Below are 15,503 nucleotides of genomic sequence, written 5' to 3' on the forward strand. Positions count from 1 at the left end.
ATAGGAGCAGGGGGCTGTGTAATGCTCTATACTCCCCTATATCCCTGCTGCCTGCGTGTCATTATAGTGATGTCATTCTATTACAGAGCAGAGATAGGAGCAGGGGGCTGTGTAATGCTCTATACTCCCCTATATCCCTGCTGCTGCCTGCGTGTCATTATAGTGATGTCATTCTATTACAGAGCAGAGATAGGAGCAGGGGGGCTGTGTAATGCTCTATACTCACCTATATCCCTGCTGCCTGCGTGTCATTATAGTGATGTCATTCTATTACAGAGCAGAGATAGGAGCAGGGGGCTGTGTAATGCTCTATACTCCCCTATATCCCTGCTGCCTGCGTGTCATTATAGTGATGTCATTCTATTACAGAGCAGAGATAGGAGCAGGGGGGCTGTGTAATGCTCTATACTCCCCTATATCCCTGCTGCCTGCGTGTCATTATAGTGATGTCATTCTATTACAGAGCAGAGATAGGAGCAGGGGGCTGTGTAATGCTCTATACTCACCTATATCCCTGCTGCCTGCGTGTCATTATAGTGATGTCATTCTATTACAGAGCAGAGATAGGAGCAGGGGGCTGTGTAATGCTCTATACTCCCCTATATCCCTGCTGCCTGCGTGTCATTATAGTGATGTCATTCTATTACAGAGCAGAGATAGGAGCAGGGGGGCGGTGTAATGCTCTATACTCCCCTATATCCCTGCTGCCTGCGTGTCATTATAGTGATGTCATTCTATTACAGGGCAGAGATAGGAGCAGGGGGGCTGTGTAATGCTCTATACTCCCCTATATCCCTGCTGCCTGCGTGTCATTATAGTGATGTCATTCTATTACAGAGCAGAGATAGGAGCAGGGGGGCTGTGTAATGCTCTATACTCCCCTATATCCCTGCTGCTGCCTGCGTGTCATTATAGTGATATCATTCTATTACAGAGCAGAGATAGGAGCAGGGGGCTGTGTAATGCTCTATACTCCCCTATATCCCTGCTGCCTGCGTGTCATTATAGTGATGTCATTCTTTACAGAGCAGAGATAGGAGCAGGGGGGCTGTGTAATGCTCTATACTCCCCTATATCCCTGCTGCCTGCGTGTCATTATAGTGATGTCATTCTATTACAGAGCAGAGATAGGAGCAGGGGGGCTGTGTAATGCTCTAAACTCCCCTATATCCCTGCTGCCTGCGTGTCATTATAGTGATGTCATTCTATTACTGAGCAGAGATAGGAGCAGGGGGGCTGTGTAATGCTCTATACTCCCCTATATCCCTGCTGCCTGCGTGTCATTATAGTGATGTCATTCTATTACAGAGCAGAGATAGGAGCAGGGGGCTGTGTAATGCTCTATACTCCCCTATATCCCTGCTGCCTGCGTGTCATTATAGTGATGTCATTCTATTACAGAGCAGAGATAGGAGCAGGGGGCTGTGTAATGCTCTATACTCCCCTATATCCCTGCTGCTGCCTGCGTGTCATTATAGTGATGTCATTCTATTACAGAGCAGAGATAGGAGCAGGGGGCTGTGTAATGCTCTATACTCCCCTATATCCCTGCTGCCTGCGTGTCATTATAGTGATGTCATTCTATTACAGAGCAGAGATAGGAGCAGGGGGCTGTGTAATGCTCTATACTCCCCTATATCCCTGCTGCCTGCGTGTCATTATAGTGATGTCATTCTATTACAGAGCAGAGATAGGAGCAGGGGGCTGTGTAATGCTCTATACTCCCCTATATCCCTGCTGCCTGCGTGTCATTATAGTGATGTCATTCTATTACAGAGCAGAGATAGGAGCAGGGGGCTGTGTAATGCTCTATACTCTCCTATATCCCTGCCGCCTGCGTGTCATTATAGTGATGTCATTCTATTACAGAGCAGAGATAGGAGCAGGGGGCTGTGTAATGCTCTATACTCACCTATATCCCTGCTGCTGCCTGCGTGTCATTATAGTGATGTCATTCTATTACAGAGCAGAGATAGGAGCAGGGGGCTGTGTAATGCTCTATACTCCCCTATATCCCTGCTGCCTGCGTGTCATTATAGTGATGTCATTCTATTACAGAGCAGAGATAGGAGCAGGGGGGCTGTGTAATGCTCTATACTCCACTCTCTCTGCATTATTGTATTCTAGGAACCGGCAGGTCTCATTAATTACTTTACTTGGATTATTAAATGTATATGAATAGGGGCTAAAAATTCTTACTCCTACAGTGCGATACAAACAGGCCGATCGGGGCCGGAGCTGACGTCACACACCCGCCCTGAAAACGCTCTGTAGCTTGTACTGTGTACAGGGCCGGTTCTTGGGCGCTGTGCGTCCCGGGCGACAATAGGGGGCATGGCTTCGTACAGGGGGCGTGGTCATTTATGCCCCCTGTACAGACTGAAATGATGTGCGGTGCGCGATGACGTTATCGCGCACCGCACAGTAAAGGACCTCTCCACGAAGGGAAACTAGAAGCGTACGCGTCTAGTTTCCCTTCACAGCGGCAGCGGGCAGCACAGCAGCAGCGGATCTTGCCCTGGTGCGGCGCCCTCCCTCCAGAAGGCGGCACCCCGGGCAAAAGTCCTGCTTGCCCGTGGCAAGATCCGCTACTGACTGAGTAACACTAATGTTCTGGGTTGTTGCACATTTGCACTACGTAAAGTCAGGGGTGAGGATTCGGGGAATGACTATATAATAGAGAGGCGCACCAGGAGATGGACGCATGACGGAAAGGTGGGGTGCAATAACACAAGTAAGCATTATATGGTTCTAGAACTGGGCTGACACCCACACGCTTTGTAAGGTAATAAAACCGTATGTAGTGAACACTCAGCTCTAGCTATGGATACAGGGTTTTGGATTTCAAATGAACAAATCTTGAATTTAAATGGATTGAGAGCATTGTGTCTTGTTACAATCATGGAGAGAAATCAGCGCACACAGCAGGAGCGGTATCCGGAGGATTGTAATTCAGTAACCGCTGGGAGTGAATAAGAGGGTGGGGGGACAAACAAATATATGTATTTATCTTTTTTTTATTTACCCTTTTGGTTTTCCATGGCACAGTGGCTTGTGTATTTCGGTGAGATAATATGGAAATTCTAGGCGTATTGTGCCAGTGAGACATTCATTCCCATTGGTCTACAATTATCACTGTAATAATGGCCTATGTATATTGGGCCTTATTCAGTGTTATGACAAAAAAACTGTTATGGGCAAAACCATGTGCAGTGCAGGTGGGGCAGATGTAACATGTGCAGAGAGAGTTAGATTTGGGTGGGGTGTGTTCAAACTGAAATGTAAATTGCAGTGTAAAAATAAAGCAGCAAGTATTTACCCTGCACAGAAACAATATAACCCACCCACATCTAACTCTCTCTGCACATGTTACATATGCCCCACCTGCAGTGCAGTGTGGTTTTGCCCATCAGTATGCTTTTCTGGTTTGCTAGCAAGCCTAAATAACCTCCATCATTCATAGTATCTGTATATATAGTGGAAGGTACTGTATTCTCGTAATTATTTAAAAAAAAAAAGCTTTATCCCCTACAAATAAAGTATGAAACCTCCAATAAACCTGGGAATGTAAATGAATATTGTTCCAATTATTTAAATTTACACAATTCCATTTGAAAAATGACATAAATTATGGCAATATTGGGATCCGGTCCTTAGGTCGACAGTAAGTAGGTCCACACTGTCTAAGTCGACTACTATTGGTAGACAGTAAGTAGGTCGACATGGTTTCTAGGTTGACAGTGACTCTAGGTCGACGTGAGTTTTTTTAAAATAATTTTTTAAAACTTTTTCATACTTTACGATCCACGTGGACTACAATTGGGACAGCTACGATCAACTCGGAATGACCCCCACTGTACGGAGAAAACGACACCAGAAAAGTAAAAAAAAATGTCTACCTTTTCTCATGTCAACCTAGTACATGTCACCCTAGAGACCCTTTCGACCTAGAAACCATGTCGACCAATAGTGGTCGACCTAGACACTGTCGACCTAAGTCTAATCTACGTAACATACCACACCTGGCAATATTTATGGCCAATTCGGGGGAAACAAATCTATACAATCAGCATTTTCATTTGAATTGAAATGTATGCGGAACATTTTTACAATAATCGCCGTCTTTCTCCACACAGCCACACGATGACATTTACATTGTGAATATTTTATTTCAGGACGCCGGTCAGTGATATGACAAGATGGAAGACAGTTATCTGGTATCGGCCTCTGAACGCCTTTTGTTGGATCACGGACTTGCGCTCAGTAATTGCCGGGCTAAGACGCTTGATGAACTTGTCATTTTATACCTGCGCAAACTGCTGCTGAAGGAGGTGGGCCTGATACAGTATTGTACCGCTCTGCGGTCCTGCACCGTGGCTAATAACTTCATTACAGACATCGCGGCTGTGAGGGAATGTGTGCATGTGGTCAGGCTGGATTTACATGGAAATCAGGTACGTCACCGGTACCAAACCAGGCTTACCATCTCTTTACTCCGGGACACTCAGGGATTGCACCAGGGACGTGCAGTCAGGGGAGGCAGGGGAGGCAGTGCCTCCCCTGTCATTAACGATTTCATTACAATAATATAAAGAAGATACTTCTGACACATATTCTGTGTCCTAAGTATATGCTTTATATTATTTTAGTCATTTCTACATTTTCAAACTGTTTAATTTGTTTTTAGAGGCATCGAGAGCGGTGCCTCCTGTAGATAATGACAAAGGTCCGGAAGCGGGGGGCGGGCAGGGGGCGGGGCCAAGGAGAGGGCTGTAAAAGCCCATTAAAAAAAACAGGAACAGCGGCACCAGTGTGAGTGCCTCAGTGACAGGGGCGTGCCTTCTGCCATTATGAAAGCACGCCCCTTCCTCTGAGACAGATATGATTGGGTACTGTCTGATCCTCCTTCCTCCGGCCAGACCCGCATCACCCGCACAGTCACACCGCCGGAGCCGCTCATCACCCCCGCACCCTCCCTCCGCTCGTTGGTGCTGACCTCTCCTCCTGAACAGGCGGCTGCGTAGAGCGCTCTGCGCCGCTAATCACCCGCACACCACCGGCGCCGCTCATTCCCCCCTCCCGCTCACCTGGTGCTGCTCATCCAACCCCCCCCCCCCCCCCCCCCCGCCCGCCCGCTCACCGTCAGTGCTACCCTCCCCTGCAACCGCCGCTGGTGGCTCTCATCTCGTGGTGTGCTGCTTATTCCCCCCCCTCACTGTCAGTGCTGCTCATCTCTTACCCCCCCCCCCCCTCACCGTCAGTGCTGCACATCTCTCCTCCCCCCCCAGTGCCAGTGCTGCCCATCTCTCCCCCTCTACCTCCCCGCTGGTGCTGCTCATCTCGCCCCATCCCCCTGCTCACCTGGTGCTGCTCATCATCTTTTCCCTCCCCCTCCACTCTCGTGATGCTGCTCATCTCCCCCCCACCATCAGTGCAGCTCATCTCTCCCCCCCCAACCCCCGCTGGTGCTTCTCATCTTCCCTCCGCTTGGTGCTAGTGCTGCCCGTCTCCCCCCCCCCCCCCCCCCCGCTCACCTGGTGCTGCTCATCTCCCCCCCACCCCCCGCTCACCAACAGTGCAGCTCATCTCACCGCTCATCTCCCCCCCTCCCCCTGCTCAGTGCCAGTGCGTGCTGCTCATCTCTCCCCCCCCCCCACTCACCATCAGTGCAGCTCATTTCTCCCCCCCAACCACCGCTGGTGCATCTCATCCCCCCCCCCGCTCTCATGGTGCTGATCATCATCTTCTCCCCCCCCCCCCACTCACCTAGTGCTGCTCATCTCCCCCCCACCCCCCGCTCACCAACAGTGCAGCTCATCCCTCCGCTCATCTCCCCCCCTCCCCCTGCTCAGTGCCAGTGCTGCTCATCTCTCTCCCCCACTCACCATCAGTGCAGCTCATTTCTCCCCCCCAACCACCGCTGGTGCATCTCATCTCCCCCCCACTCTCATGGTGCTGATCATCATCTTCTCCCCCCCCAGCTCACCATCAGTGCAGCTCATCTCTCCTCTCATCTCTCCCCCCCCCCCCCCCCTCTGCTCAGTGCCAGTGCTGCTCATCACCCCCCCCCCCCCACTCATCTGGTGCTGCTCATCTCCCCCCCCCACTCACCGTCAGTGCTGCTCATCCCCCAACCCCCAAACAAACGCTGGTGCTGCACATCCCCCCCCCCCCCCCTCAGTGCCAATGCTGCTCATCTCTCCCTCCCCACTCACCGCCAGTGCTCATCACCCCCCCCCCCCGCTCACCGCCAGTGCTGGTCATCCCCCCGCTCACTGCCAGTGCTGCTCATCTTCCCCACAGGCCCCACCTCTCCTTCCGCTCACCACCAGTGCTTACACTTCCCACCCCGCTCACCACCAGTGCTTCTCACTTCCCACCCCGCTCACTGCCAGTGCTGTTCATCTTCCCCACAGCCCCTCCCCGCTCACTGCCAGTGCTGCTCATCTCCCCCCGCTCACTGCCAGCGCTGCTCATCTTCCGAACAGACTCCCACCCCTCCCCCTGCTTACTGCCAGTGCTGCTCATCTCCCCCCTCCACCTCACTACCGCCCGCCGTTTGCTTGCCAGCTGAGCTGAGCTGGGCTATCACCTGGAGGGAGCGCAGGAGAAGTTGCAGAGGCTTGGCCGCAGCATCTGGGAATATGTGAGAGACCACAACCGCTATTGACAGACACCGGTGACTGGTGAGTAGCTTGTAAATTCCCAAACTCCCCCCACCCAGTGGCGCCAATCTATCTTTTTGCCGGTGGGTGCCGTGACATAATTATGTCGCCGTGGCTGCACGCGCAACAGACCAGGAGGCTGACTGTGAGCTGGGGGTGGAGCCGCGGGTTGAGGAATTTACTGCCCATGGCTCCACCCCCAGCTCACAGTCAGCCTCCTGGTTTCTGGGGTATTGGGCGGCTGGGGGAAGCTGTAGTGCCAGCCCGTGCCCGGGGCTTCACTGACACTATCCTGCGCTCACCCCCCACTGGTGGCTCATTGAGTGTCGGCCGGGAGAAGCTGCAGTGCTGTGCCTAGGGCTCCGCTGAGACTGCTAGGCTCACCCCCGCTGGCGACTCATGTGATGTATGTATACACCACATGAGCCACCAGCGGGGGTGATCGCAGCATAGTCATATACCAGATGTGAATTTTGCCTCATTCTGCGTAGAGATGAGCGGATTCGGTTTTACTCGGTTCTCAAAACCGAATCTTATTGGCTATCCAAAACACGTGACATCCGTGAGCCAATAAGATGTCGTTTTGAGAACCGAGTAAAACAGAGTAAAACCGAATCCGCTCATCTCTAATTCTGTGTGCTATAATGTGAGTTTCGGCTCATTCAGTGTGCTACAATGTGACTGTCGGCTCATTCAGTGTGCTACAATGGGAATTTTGGCTCATTCAGTGTGTTACAATGTGACTGTCGGCTCAGTCAGTGTGCTACAATGTGACTGTGGGCTCATTCAGTGTGCTACAATGGGAATTTCGGCTCATTCAGTGTGTTACAATGTGACTGTCGGCTCATTCAGTGTGCTACAATGTGAATTTCGGCTCATTCTGTGTGCTATAATGTGAATTTCGGCTCATACTGTGTGCTATAATGTGACTGTCGGCTCATTCAGTGTGCTACAATGTGACTGTCGGCTCATTCAGTATGCTACAATGTGAATTTCAGCTCATTCTCTGTGCTACATTGTGAATTTCGGCTCATTCAGTGTGCTACAATGTGAATTTCAGCTCATTCAGTGTGCTACAATGTGAATTTCAGCTCATTCAGTGTGCTGCAATGTGAATATCGGATCATTCAGTGTGCTACAAGGTGAATTTCAGCTCATTCAGTGTGCTACAATGTGAATATCGGATCATTCAGTGTGCTATAATGTGAATGTCGGATCATTCAGTGTGCTATAATGTGAATGTCGGATCATTCAGTGTGCTACAAGGTGAATTTCAGCTCATTCAGTGTGCTACTATGTGAATGTCGGATCAGCCAGTGTGCTACAATGTGAATGTCGGATCATTCAGTGTGCTACAATGTGAATGTCGGATCATTCAGTGTGCTACAATGTGAATATCGGATCATTCAGTGTGCTACAATGTGAATATCGGATCATTCAGTGTGCTACAAGGTGAATTTCAGCTCATTCAGTGTGCTACAATGTGAATATCGGATCATTCAGTGTGCTACAATGTGAATTTCAGCTCATTCAGTGTGCTACAATGTGAATATCGGATCATTCAGTGTGCTACAAGGTGAATTTCAGCTCATTCAGTGTGCTACAATGTGAATGTCGGATCATTCAGTGTGCTAGAATGTGAATGTCGGATCATTCAGTGTGCTATAATGTGAATGTCGGATCATTCAGTGTGCTACAATGTGAATATCGGATCATTCAGTGTGCTACAATGTGAATATCGGATCATTCAGTGTGCTACAAGGTAAATTTCAGCTCATTCAGTGTGCTACTATGTGAATGTCGGATCAGTCAGTGTGCTACAATGTGAATGTCGGATCATTCAGTGTGCTACAATGTGAATGTCGGATCATTCAGTGTGCTAGAATGTGAATGTCGGATCATTCAGTGTGCTACAATGTGAATGTCGGATCATTCAGTGTGCTACAATGTGAATGTCGGATCATTCAGTGTGCTACAATGTGAATATCGGATCATTCAGTGTGCTACAATGTGAATATCGGATCATTCAGTGTGCTACAAGGTGAATTTCAGCTCATTCAGTGTGCTACAATGTGAATATCGGATCATTCAGTGTGCTACAATGTGAATTTCAGCTCATTCAGTGTGCTACAATGTGAATATCGGATCATTCAGTGTGCTACAAGGTGAATTTCAGCTCATTCAGTGTGCTACAATGTGAATGTCGGATCATTCAGTGTGCTAGAATGTGAATGTCGGATCATTCAGTGTGCTATAATGTGAATGTCGGATCATTCAGTGTGCTACAATACGAATATCGGATCATTCAGTGTGCTACAATGTGAATATCGGATCATTCAGTGTGCTACAAGGTGAATTTCAGCTCATTCAGTGTGCTACAATGTGAATGTCGGATCAGTCAGTGTGCTACAATGTGAATGTCGGATCATTCAGTGTGCTACAATGTGAATGTCGGATCATTCAGTGTGCTAGAATGTGAATGTCGGATCATTCAGTGTGCTACAATGTGAATGTCGGATCATTCAGTGTGCTACAATGTGAATGTCGGATCATTCAGTGTGCTATAATGTGAATGTCGGATCATTCAGTGTGCTACAAGGTGAATTTCAGCTCATTCAGTGTGCTACAATGTGAATGTCGGATCATTCAGTGTGCTACAATGTGAATGTCGGATCATTCAGTGTGCTAGAATGTGAATGTCGGATCATTCAGTGTGCTAGAATGTGAATGTCGGATCATTCAGTGTGCTACAATGTGAATGTCGGATCATTCAGTGTGCTACAATGTAAATTTCCGCATATACTGTGTGGTATAATGTGAAATGGGCACCAGTACTAGACAGTATAAGGGGTTCTGCTATTGTGGGGTATATGGTGTGGTAAACTACATGGAAGGACACGCGCCCTTTGTGAATGGCCACGCCGCCTTATCCAGAGCGCATGCGCCTTCGGCGCGCACATAATTGCAACCTTCACTTTTCCATATCCCCACTTCAAAATTCCACTTCGATCTCTGTGAGGGATGGTATCAGAATCCTGGCGCTTGAGATAACGATGGTCAGAATACCGACAGCGTCATACCGATGTGCAGGATCCCAACAACCCCCCCAACCCTCCCTGCCTGCAGCCTGTTCTTAAACTGCGCCAGGTAGAGCCCATTCCTAGACTGGTACAGATGGCCAGGGATGACTCTATTTGTCTCCAGCCTCCATCACAAGCAGCAGCGCAGTTGTTGGGAGACCTGCTGCTGCTTGAGGAGAATGGAGGTGAGCAGAGTCTGTCCATATGCTGTCCGAGAGGAGGCTCCAGAATCTGCCCCCTACTGCTGTAGTGCAGGTAGAAGGAGACACAAGCACAGCAGGCACAGCCAGGGGCTGTGATGACATGATATAGTGCTATGGATTGTATGAGGAAGGGGGCCCCAAATCCGTGTGTTGCTTAGGGCTCCATGAGGTCTAAACTCGCCTCTGGCAGCGGCCATAGCGGTGGCTTTAGTGGGCATGCCTCACCAGCCACTGACCTCACCGCACGCCACTGGATTGCACAGGTTCTGCGGATGATTAAAAGCAGCTGACAAGCAAAACTGCAGTCGCCAACGCCAGTTTTTTTTTTGGGGGGGGAATTTGGGTGTCATTTTGTATGTTCCATCATATGTGACCGCAATCAGTGTAAACGTGTACACTCGTGAGCTTGTTTTGCTCGGGATTTGGTCTCTAGGTCGACAGTAACTAGGTTGACACTCTCTTGGTCGACCACTATTTGTCGACAGTAACTATGTCATCAGGGTTTCTATGTTGACAGGGTCTCTACTAGGTCAACATGTTCTAGGTTGACAGGTCAAAAGGTCAACATGAGTTTTTCACGATTTTTTTTTAACCTTTTCATCCTTAACGATCCACGTGGACTACAATTGGGAACGGTAACCTGGCAAAGCGAGCCATGCGAGCGGACACGGTGCACTAATTGGGGTTCCCGGTCACTCTACGAAGAAAACGACACAAAAAAAAATGAGAATTTACTCACCGGTAATTCTATTTTTCGTAGTCCGTAGTGGATGCTGGGAACTCCGTAAGGACCATGGGGAATAGCGGGCTCCGAAGGAGGCTGGGCACTCTAGAAAGATCTTAGACTACCTGGTGTGCACTGGCTCCTCCCACTATGACCCTCCTCCAAGCCTCAGTTAGGATACTGTGCCCGGACGAGCGTACACAATAAGGAAGGATTTTGAATCCCGGGTAAGACTCATACCAGCCACACCAATCACACCGTACAACTCGTGATATGAAACACAGTTAACAGTATGAAACAATAGAGCCTCTCAACAGATGGCTCAACAATAACCCGATTTAGTTAACAATAACTATGTACAAGTATTGCAGATAAACCGCACTTGGGATGGGCGCCCAGCATCCACTACGGACTACGAGAAATAGAATTACCGGTGAGTAAATTCTCATTTTCTCTAACGTCCTAGTGGATGCTGGGAACTCCGTAAGGACCATGGGGATTATACCAAAGCTCCCAAACGGGCGGGAGAGTGCGGATGACTCTGCAGCACCGAATGAGAGAACTCCAGGTCCTCCTCAGCCAGGGTATCAAATTTGTAGAATTTTGCAAACGTATTTGCCCCTGACCAAGTAGCTGCTCGGCAAAGTTGTAAAGCCGAGACCCCTCGGGCAGCCGCCCAAGATGAGCCCACCTTCCTTGTGGAATGGGCATTGACAGATTTTGGCTGTGGCAGGCCTGCCACAGTATGTGCAAGCTGAATTGTACTACCAATCCAACGAGCAATAGTCTGCTTAGAAGCAGGAGCACCCAGCTTGTTGGGTGCATACAGGATAAACAGCGAGTCAGATTTTCTGACTCCAGCCGTCCTGGAAACATATATTTTCAGGGCCCTGACAACGTCTAGCAACTTGGAGTCCTCCAAATCCTTAGTAGCCGCAGGCACCACAATAGGCTGGTTCAGGTGAAACGCTGACACCACCTTAGGGAGAAACTGGGGACGAGTCCTCAATTCTGCCCTATCCGTATGGAAAATCAGATAAGGGCTTTTACATGATAAAGCCGCCAACTCTGACACTCGCCTGGCTGAAGCCAAGGCCAATAACATGACCACTTTCCACGTGAGATATTTCAGATCCACGGTTTTTAGTGGCTCAAACCAATGTGATTTTAAGAAACTCAACATCACGTTGAGATCCCAAGGTGCCACAGGAGGCACAAATGGGGGCTGAATATGCAGCACTCCTTTCACAAATGTCTGAACTTCAGGTACTGAAGCTAGTTCTTTTTGAAAGAAAATCGACAGAGCCGAGATCTGTACCTTAATGGAGCCCAGTTTTAGGCCCATATTCACTCCTGCTTGCAGGAAATGCAGAAATCGACCTAGTTGAAATTCCTCTGTTGGGGCCTTTTTGGCCTCGCACCATGCAACATATTTCCGCCATATGCGGTGATAATGCTTTGCCGTAACATCTTTCCTGGCTTTAATAAGCGTAGGAATGACTTCCTCCGGAATGCCCTTTTCCTTCAGGATCCGGCGTTCAACCGCCATGCCGTCAAACGCAGCCGCGGTAAGTCTTGGAACAGACAGGGGCCCTGCTGCAGCAGGTCCTGTCTGAGCGGCAGAGACCACGGGTCCTCTGAGATCATCTCTTGAAGTTCCGGGTACCACGCTCTTCTCGGCCAATCCGGAACCACGAGAATGGTGTTTACTCCTCGCTTTCTTATTATTCTCAATACCTTTGGTATGAGAGGTAGAGGAGGGAACACATAAACTGACCGGTACACCCACGGTGTCACTAGACCGTCCACAGCTATCGCCTGAGGGTCTCTTGACCTGGCGCAATACTTCTCTAGTTTTTTGTTTAGGCGGGACGCCATCATGTCCACCTGTGGACGACCCCATTGATTTACAATCATTTGGAAGACTTCTGGATGAAGTCCCCACTCTCCCGGGTGGAGGTCGTGCCTGCTGAGAAAGTCTGCTTCCCAGTTGTCCACTCCCGGGATGAACACTGCTGACAGTGCTAGTACATGATTCTCCGCCCATCGGAGAATTTTTGTAGCTTCTGCCATCGCCGTCCTGCTTCTTGTGCCGCCCTGTCGATTCACATGGGCGACTGCCGTGATGTTGTCTGACTGGATCAGCACCGGCTGGTGTAGGAGCAGGGATTTTGCTTGACTTAGGGCATTGTAAATGGCCCTTAGTTCCAGAATATTTATGTGAAGGGCAGTCTCCTGACTTGCCCATAGTCCTTGGAAATTTCTTCCCTTTGTGACTGCCCCCCAGCCTCGTAGGCTGGCATCCGTGGTCACCAGGACCCAGTCCTGTATGCCGAATCTGCGGCCCTCCAGAAGATGAGCACTGTGCAGCCACCACAGAAGAGACACCCTGGTTCGTGGAGACAGGGTTATTAAACGATGCATCTGAAGATGCGATCCGGACCACTTGTCCAACAGGTCCCACTGAAAAATCCTGGCATGGAACCTGCCGAATGGAATTGCTTCGTAAGAAGCTACCATCTTTCCCAGGACCCGCGTGCAGTGATGCACCGATACCTGTTTTGGTTTTAGGAGGTGTCACAACTGAGGGCCTGAGCTGACGGAAGGCAGCCTCAGTTGTAGGGGCTGAGATGGACCGGAACCTGGGAGGTTGTATCAGACCCCTGGACATGTAAGTAACATGAAGAGAAACCGCCCGAAGGCGTGACCACGACAACTTGAGTAAAAGTCAATGATATTTATTTATGACAAACTCCATGCATCACAGTAGCAGTAAAAAGAAACATAAAAATCAGCAGAGAAATAATAATACAGTTCCTGGGTACTACAGGGTGGCAGGGGCCACAGAGCTCTGGTGGTATGAGACAGTTCTTATTATCTGCAAGTTGGAAAGTCCTTACCAGGCTCAACTGTAGCAATGAGGAAAGCCCAGGGTCGTACCAGCTGGTGTTCCAGGGAAAGCTGGACTGCTGTAGATAAAATGCTGCTGTGGGTACTGGTTAGAACCAGACAGGTGTTGGCACGGAGTGGATACTGGCTGGAACCAGTTAAATAATAAGTAAAGCTTGAGAGCGATGCAATATAGATGAAATGTAGAATTTGAGAGCGGAGAAATAATAAATACCGGTGGATAGTGGTAAACTGCAGAAAGGACACCGGCCCTTTAAGAGAAGCTGTACACTGCTGGAAGCTGAGCTGGAAGCAGGTGATGTTGTAGCTGGAAACAGGTGAGTCCAGAATGGATCGGAGAGTCAGGCTACACCGCAGATGGAATGCTGGTGCGGGTCTCTATAGCAGAAGTCTGGAGACAGGAGCTGGAACCTGGAAGACAATCACAGGAGAGAGACAAACTGGAACTAGGTTTGACAACCAAAGCACTGACGCCTTCCTTGCTCAGGCACAACCTATTTATACCTGCAGCAAGGAAGGCATTGGCTAGGCAATTATGCAAATTAATAATACTGACAACGGATTGGTAGGAAAGATCAGCTGACAGAATCCAAGATGGCTGCGCCCATGCAGACACTTGGAGGGAAGTTTGGATTGTAATCCATGTGGTCTGGAAAACAGTAATGGCGGCGCCGGCCACCGGAGACAGGAGACGCCAGGCTGACAGATGCACATCCGACCACGCGGACACAGCGGAGGCCGCGGCTGACGTAATCGCCACTCTGAATGCAGAAGCTCAGGGACGGCGGCGGAGGCCGCGGGAGACGCCATGCCAGATGTATAAGGCGTTACTGTGACTGCGTCCAGAGAGACAGGAGAGGATGCGGGAATGTGCACATCAGGATAACAGATGGGATCCGGTCCTGGAGCGCTGAGCCAGCCTTAGGAGGCATCTGATAGGTAAGAAATGGCGTCCAGATACCCGGATCGTGACAGCACCCCCCCCTTTAGGAGTGGCCCCAGGACACTTCTTTGGCTTTTGAGGAAACTTGGAATGGAATCTCCGGACCAAGGCAGGAGCATGGACATCAGAAGCATTGGTCCATGAACGTTCCTCAGGGCCATAACCCTTCCAGTCAATAAGATACTGAAGTTGACCGTAACGGTGACGTGAGTCCAGGATCTTGGCTACTTCATACTCAACGCCTCGTTGAGTTTGGACTTTCGGAGTTGGAGGAAGTGAGGAATGAAACAGATTCAAGATTAGCGGTTTCAACAGGGAAACATGGAATGTCCTGGGTATTTTTAAGAAGGGAGGCAACTGGAGTCTGTAAGCAACAGGATTGATGACTTGATCAATTTTAAAAGGACCGATGTAGCGAGGTGCAAACTTCATACTGGGAACTCTTAACCTCAAATTCTTCGTGGATAACCATACCCGATCACCCACCTTGAGAGCAGGAACTGCTCGACGCTTCTTATCCGCAAACTTCTTGTACCTGAACGATGCCTTGAGCAGAGCTGATCGTACGCTCTTCCAGATATTGGCAAACTGATGCAAGGTGATATCCACTGCGGGAACAGAAGTTGCTGGAAGCGGTTGGAACTCAGGGACTTTAGGGTGGAATCCAAAGTTGGTGAAGAATGGTGTTGAAGAAGATGAAGAATGATACTGGTTGTTATGACAGATCTCGGCCCAGGGAAGTAATTGAACCCAGTCATCTTGAGAGGAGGACACATAGATGCGGAGGAAGGACTCCAAGTCCTGATTCACCCTCTCAGTTTGACCATTGGTCTGAGGATGGTAAGCCGTGGAAAACTTTAGCTTGACTTGGAGGACTTGACATAAACTTCGCCAGAATTTGGCTGTGAATTGAACTCCTCGATCTGAGATAATTTCTTCTGGAAGACCGTGGAGTCGAAAGATCTCTTGTATGAATAC

The 15,503-nt window shown here is 49.5% G+C and overlaps 1 protein-coding gene across 2 annotated transcripts in view; it reads left to right on the top strand.

Annotated features, from left to right (window-relative positions):
* The window catches only part of LRRIQ3 (leucine rich repeats and IQ motif containing 3), an 87,968-nt gene that overhangs the window by 9,838 nt on the left and 62,627 nt on the right, over positions 1–15,503 (top strand). For both annotated transcript variants that reach the window (XM_063939086.1, XM_063939087.1), the window contains exon 2: positions 4,176–4,454. In XM_063939086.1, the coding sequence (XP_063795156.1) occupies positions 4,200–4,454 (255 nt within the window). In that variant the 5' untranslated portion in view covers positions 4,176–4,199. The remainder of the gene's footprint in view (positions 1–4,175; positions 4,455–15,503) is intronic.

The sequence above is a fragment of the Pseudophryne corroboree genome, chromosome 9, assembly GCF_028390025.1.
Source record: "Pseudophryne corroboree isolate aPseCor3 chromosome 9, aPseCor3.hap2, whole genome shotgun sequence".
Taxonomy (NCBI): Eukaryota; Metazoa; Chordata; class Amphibia; order Anura; family Myobatrachidae; genus Pseudophryne; species Pseudophryne corroboree.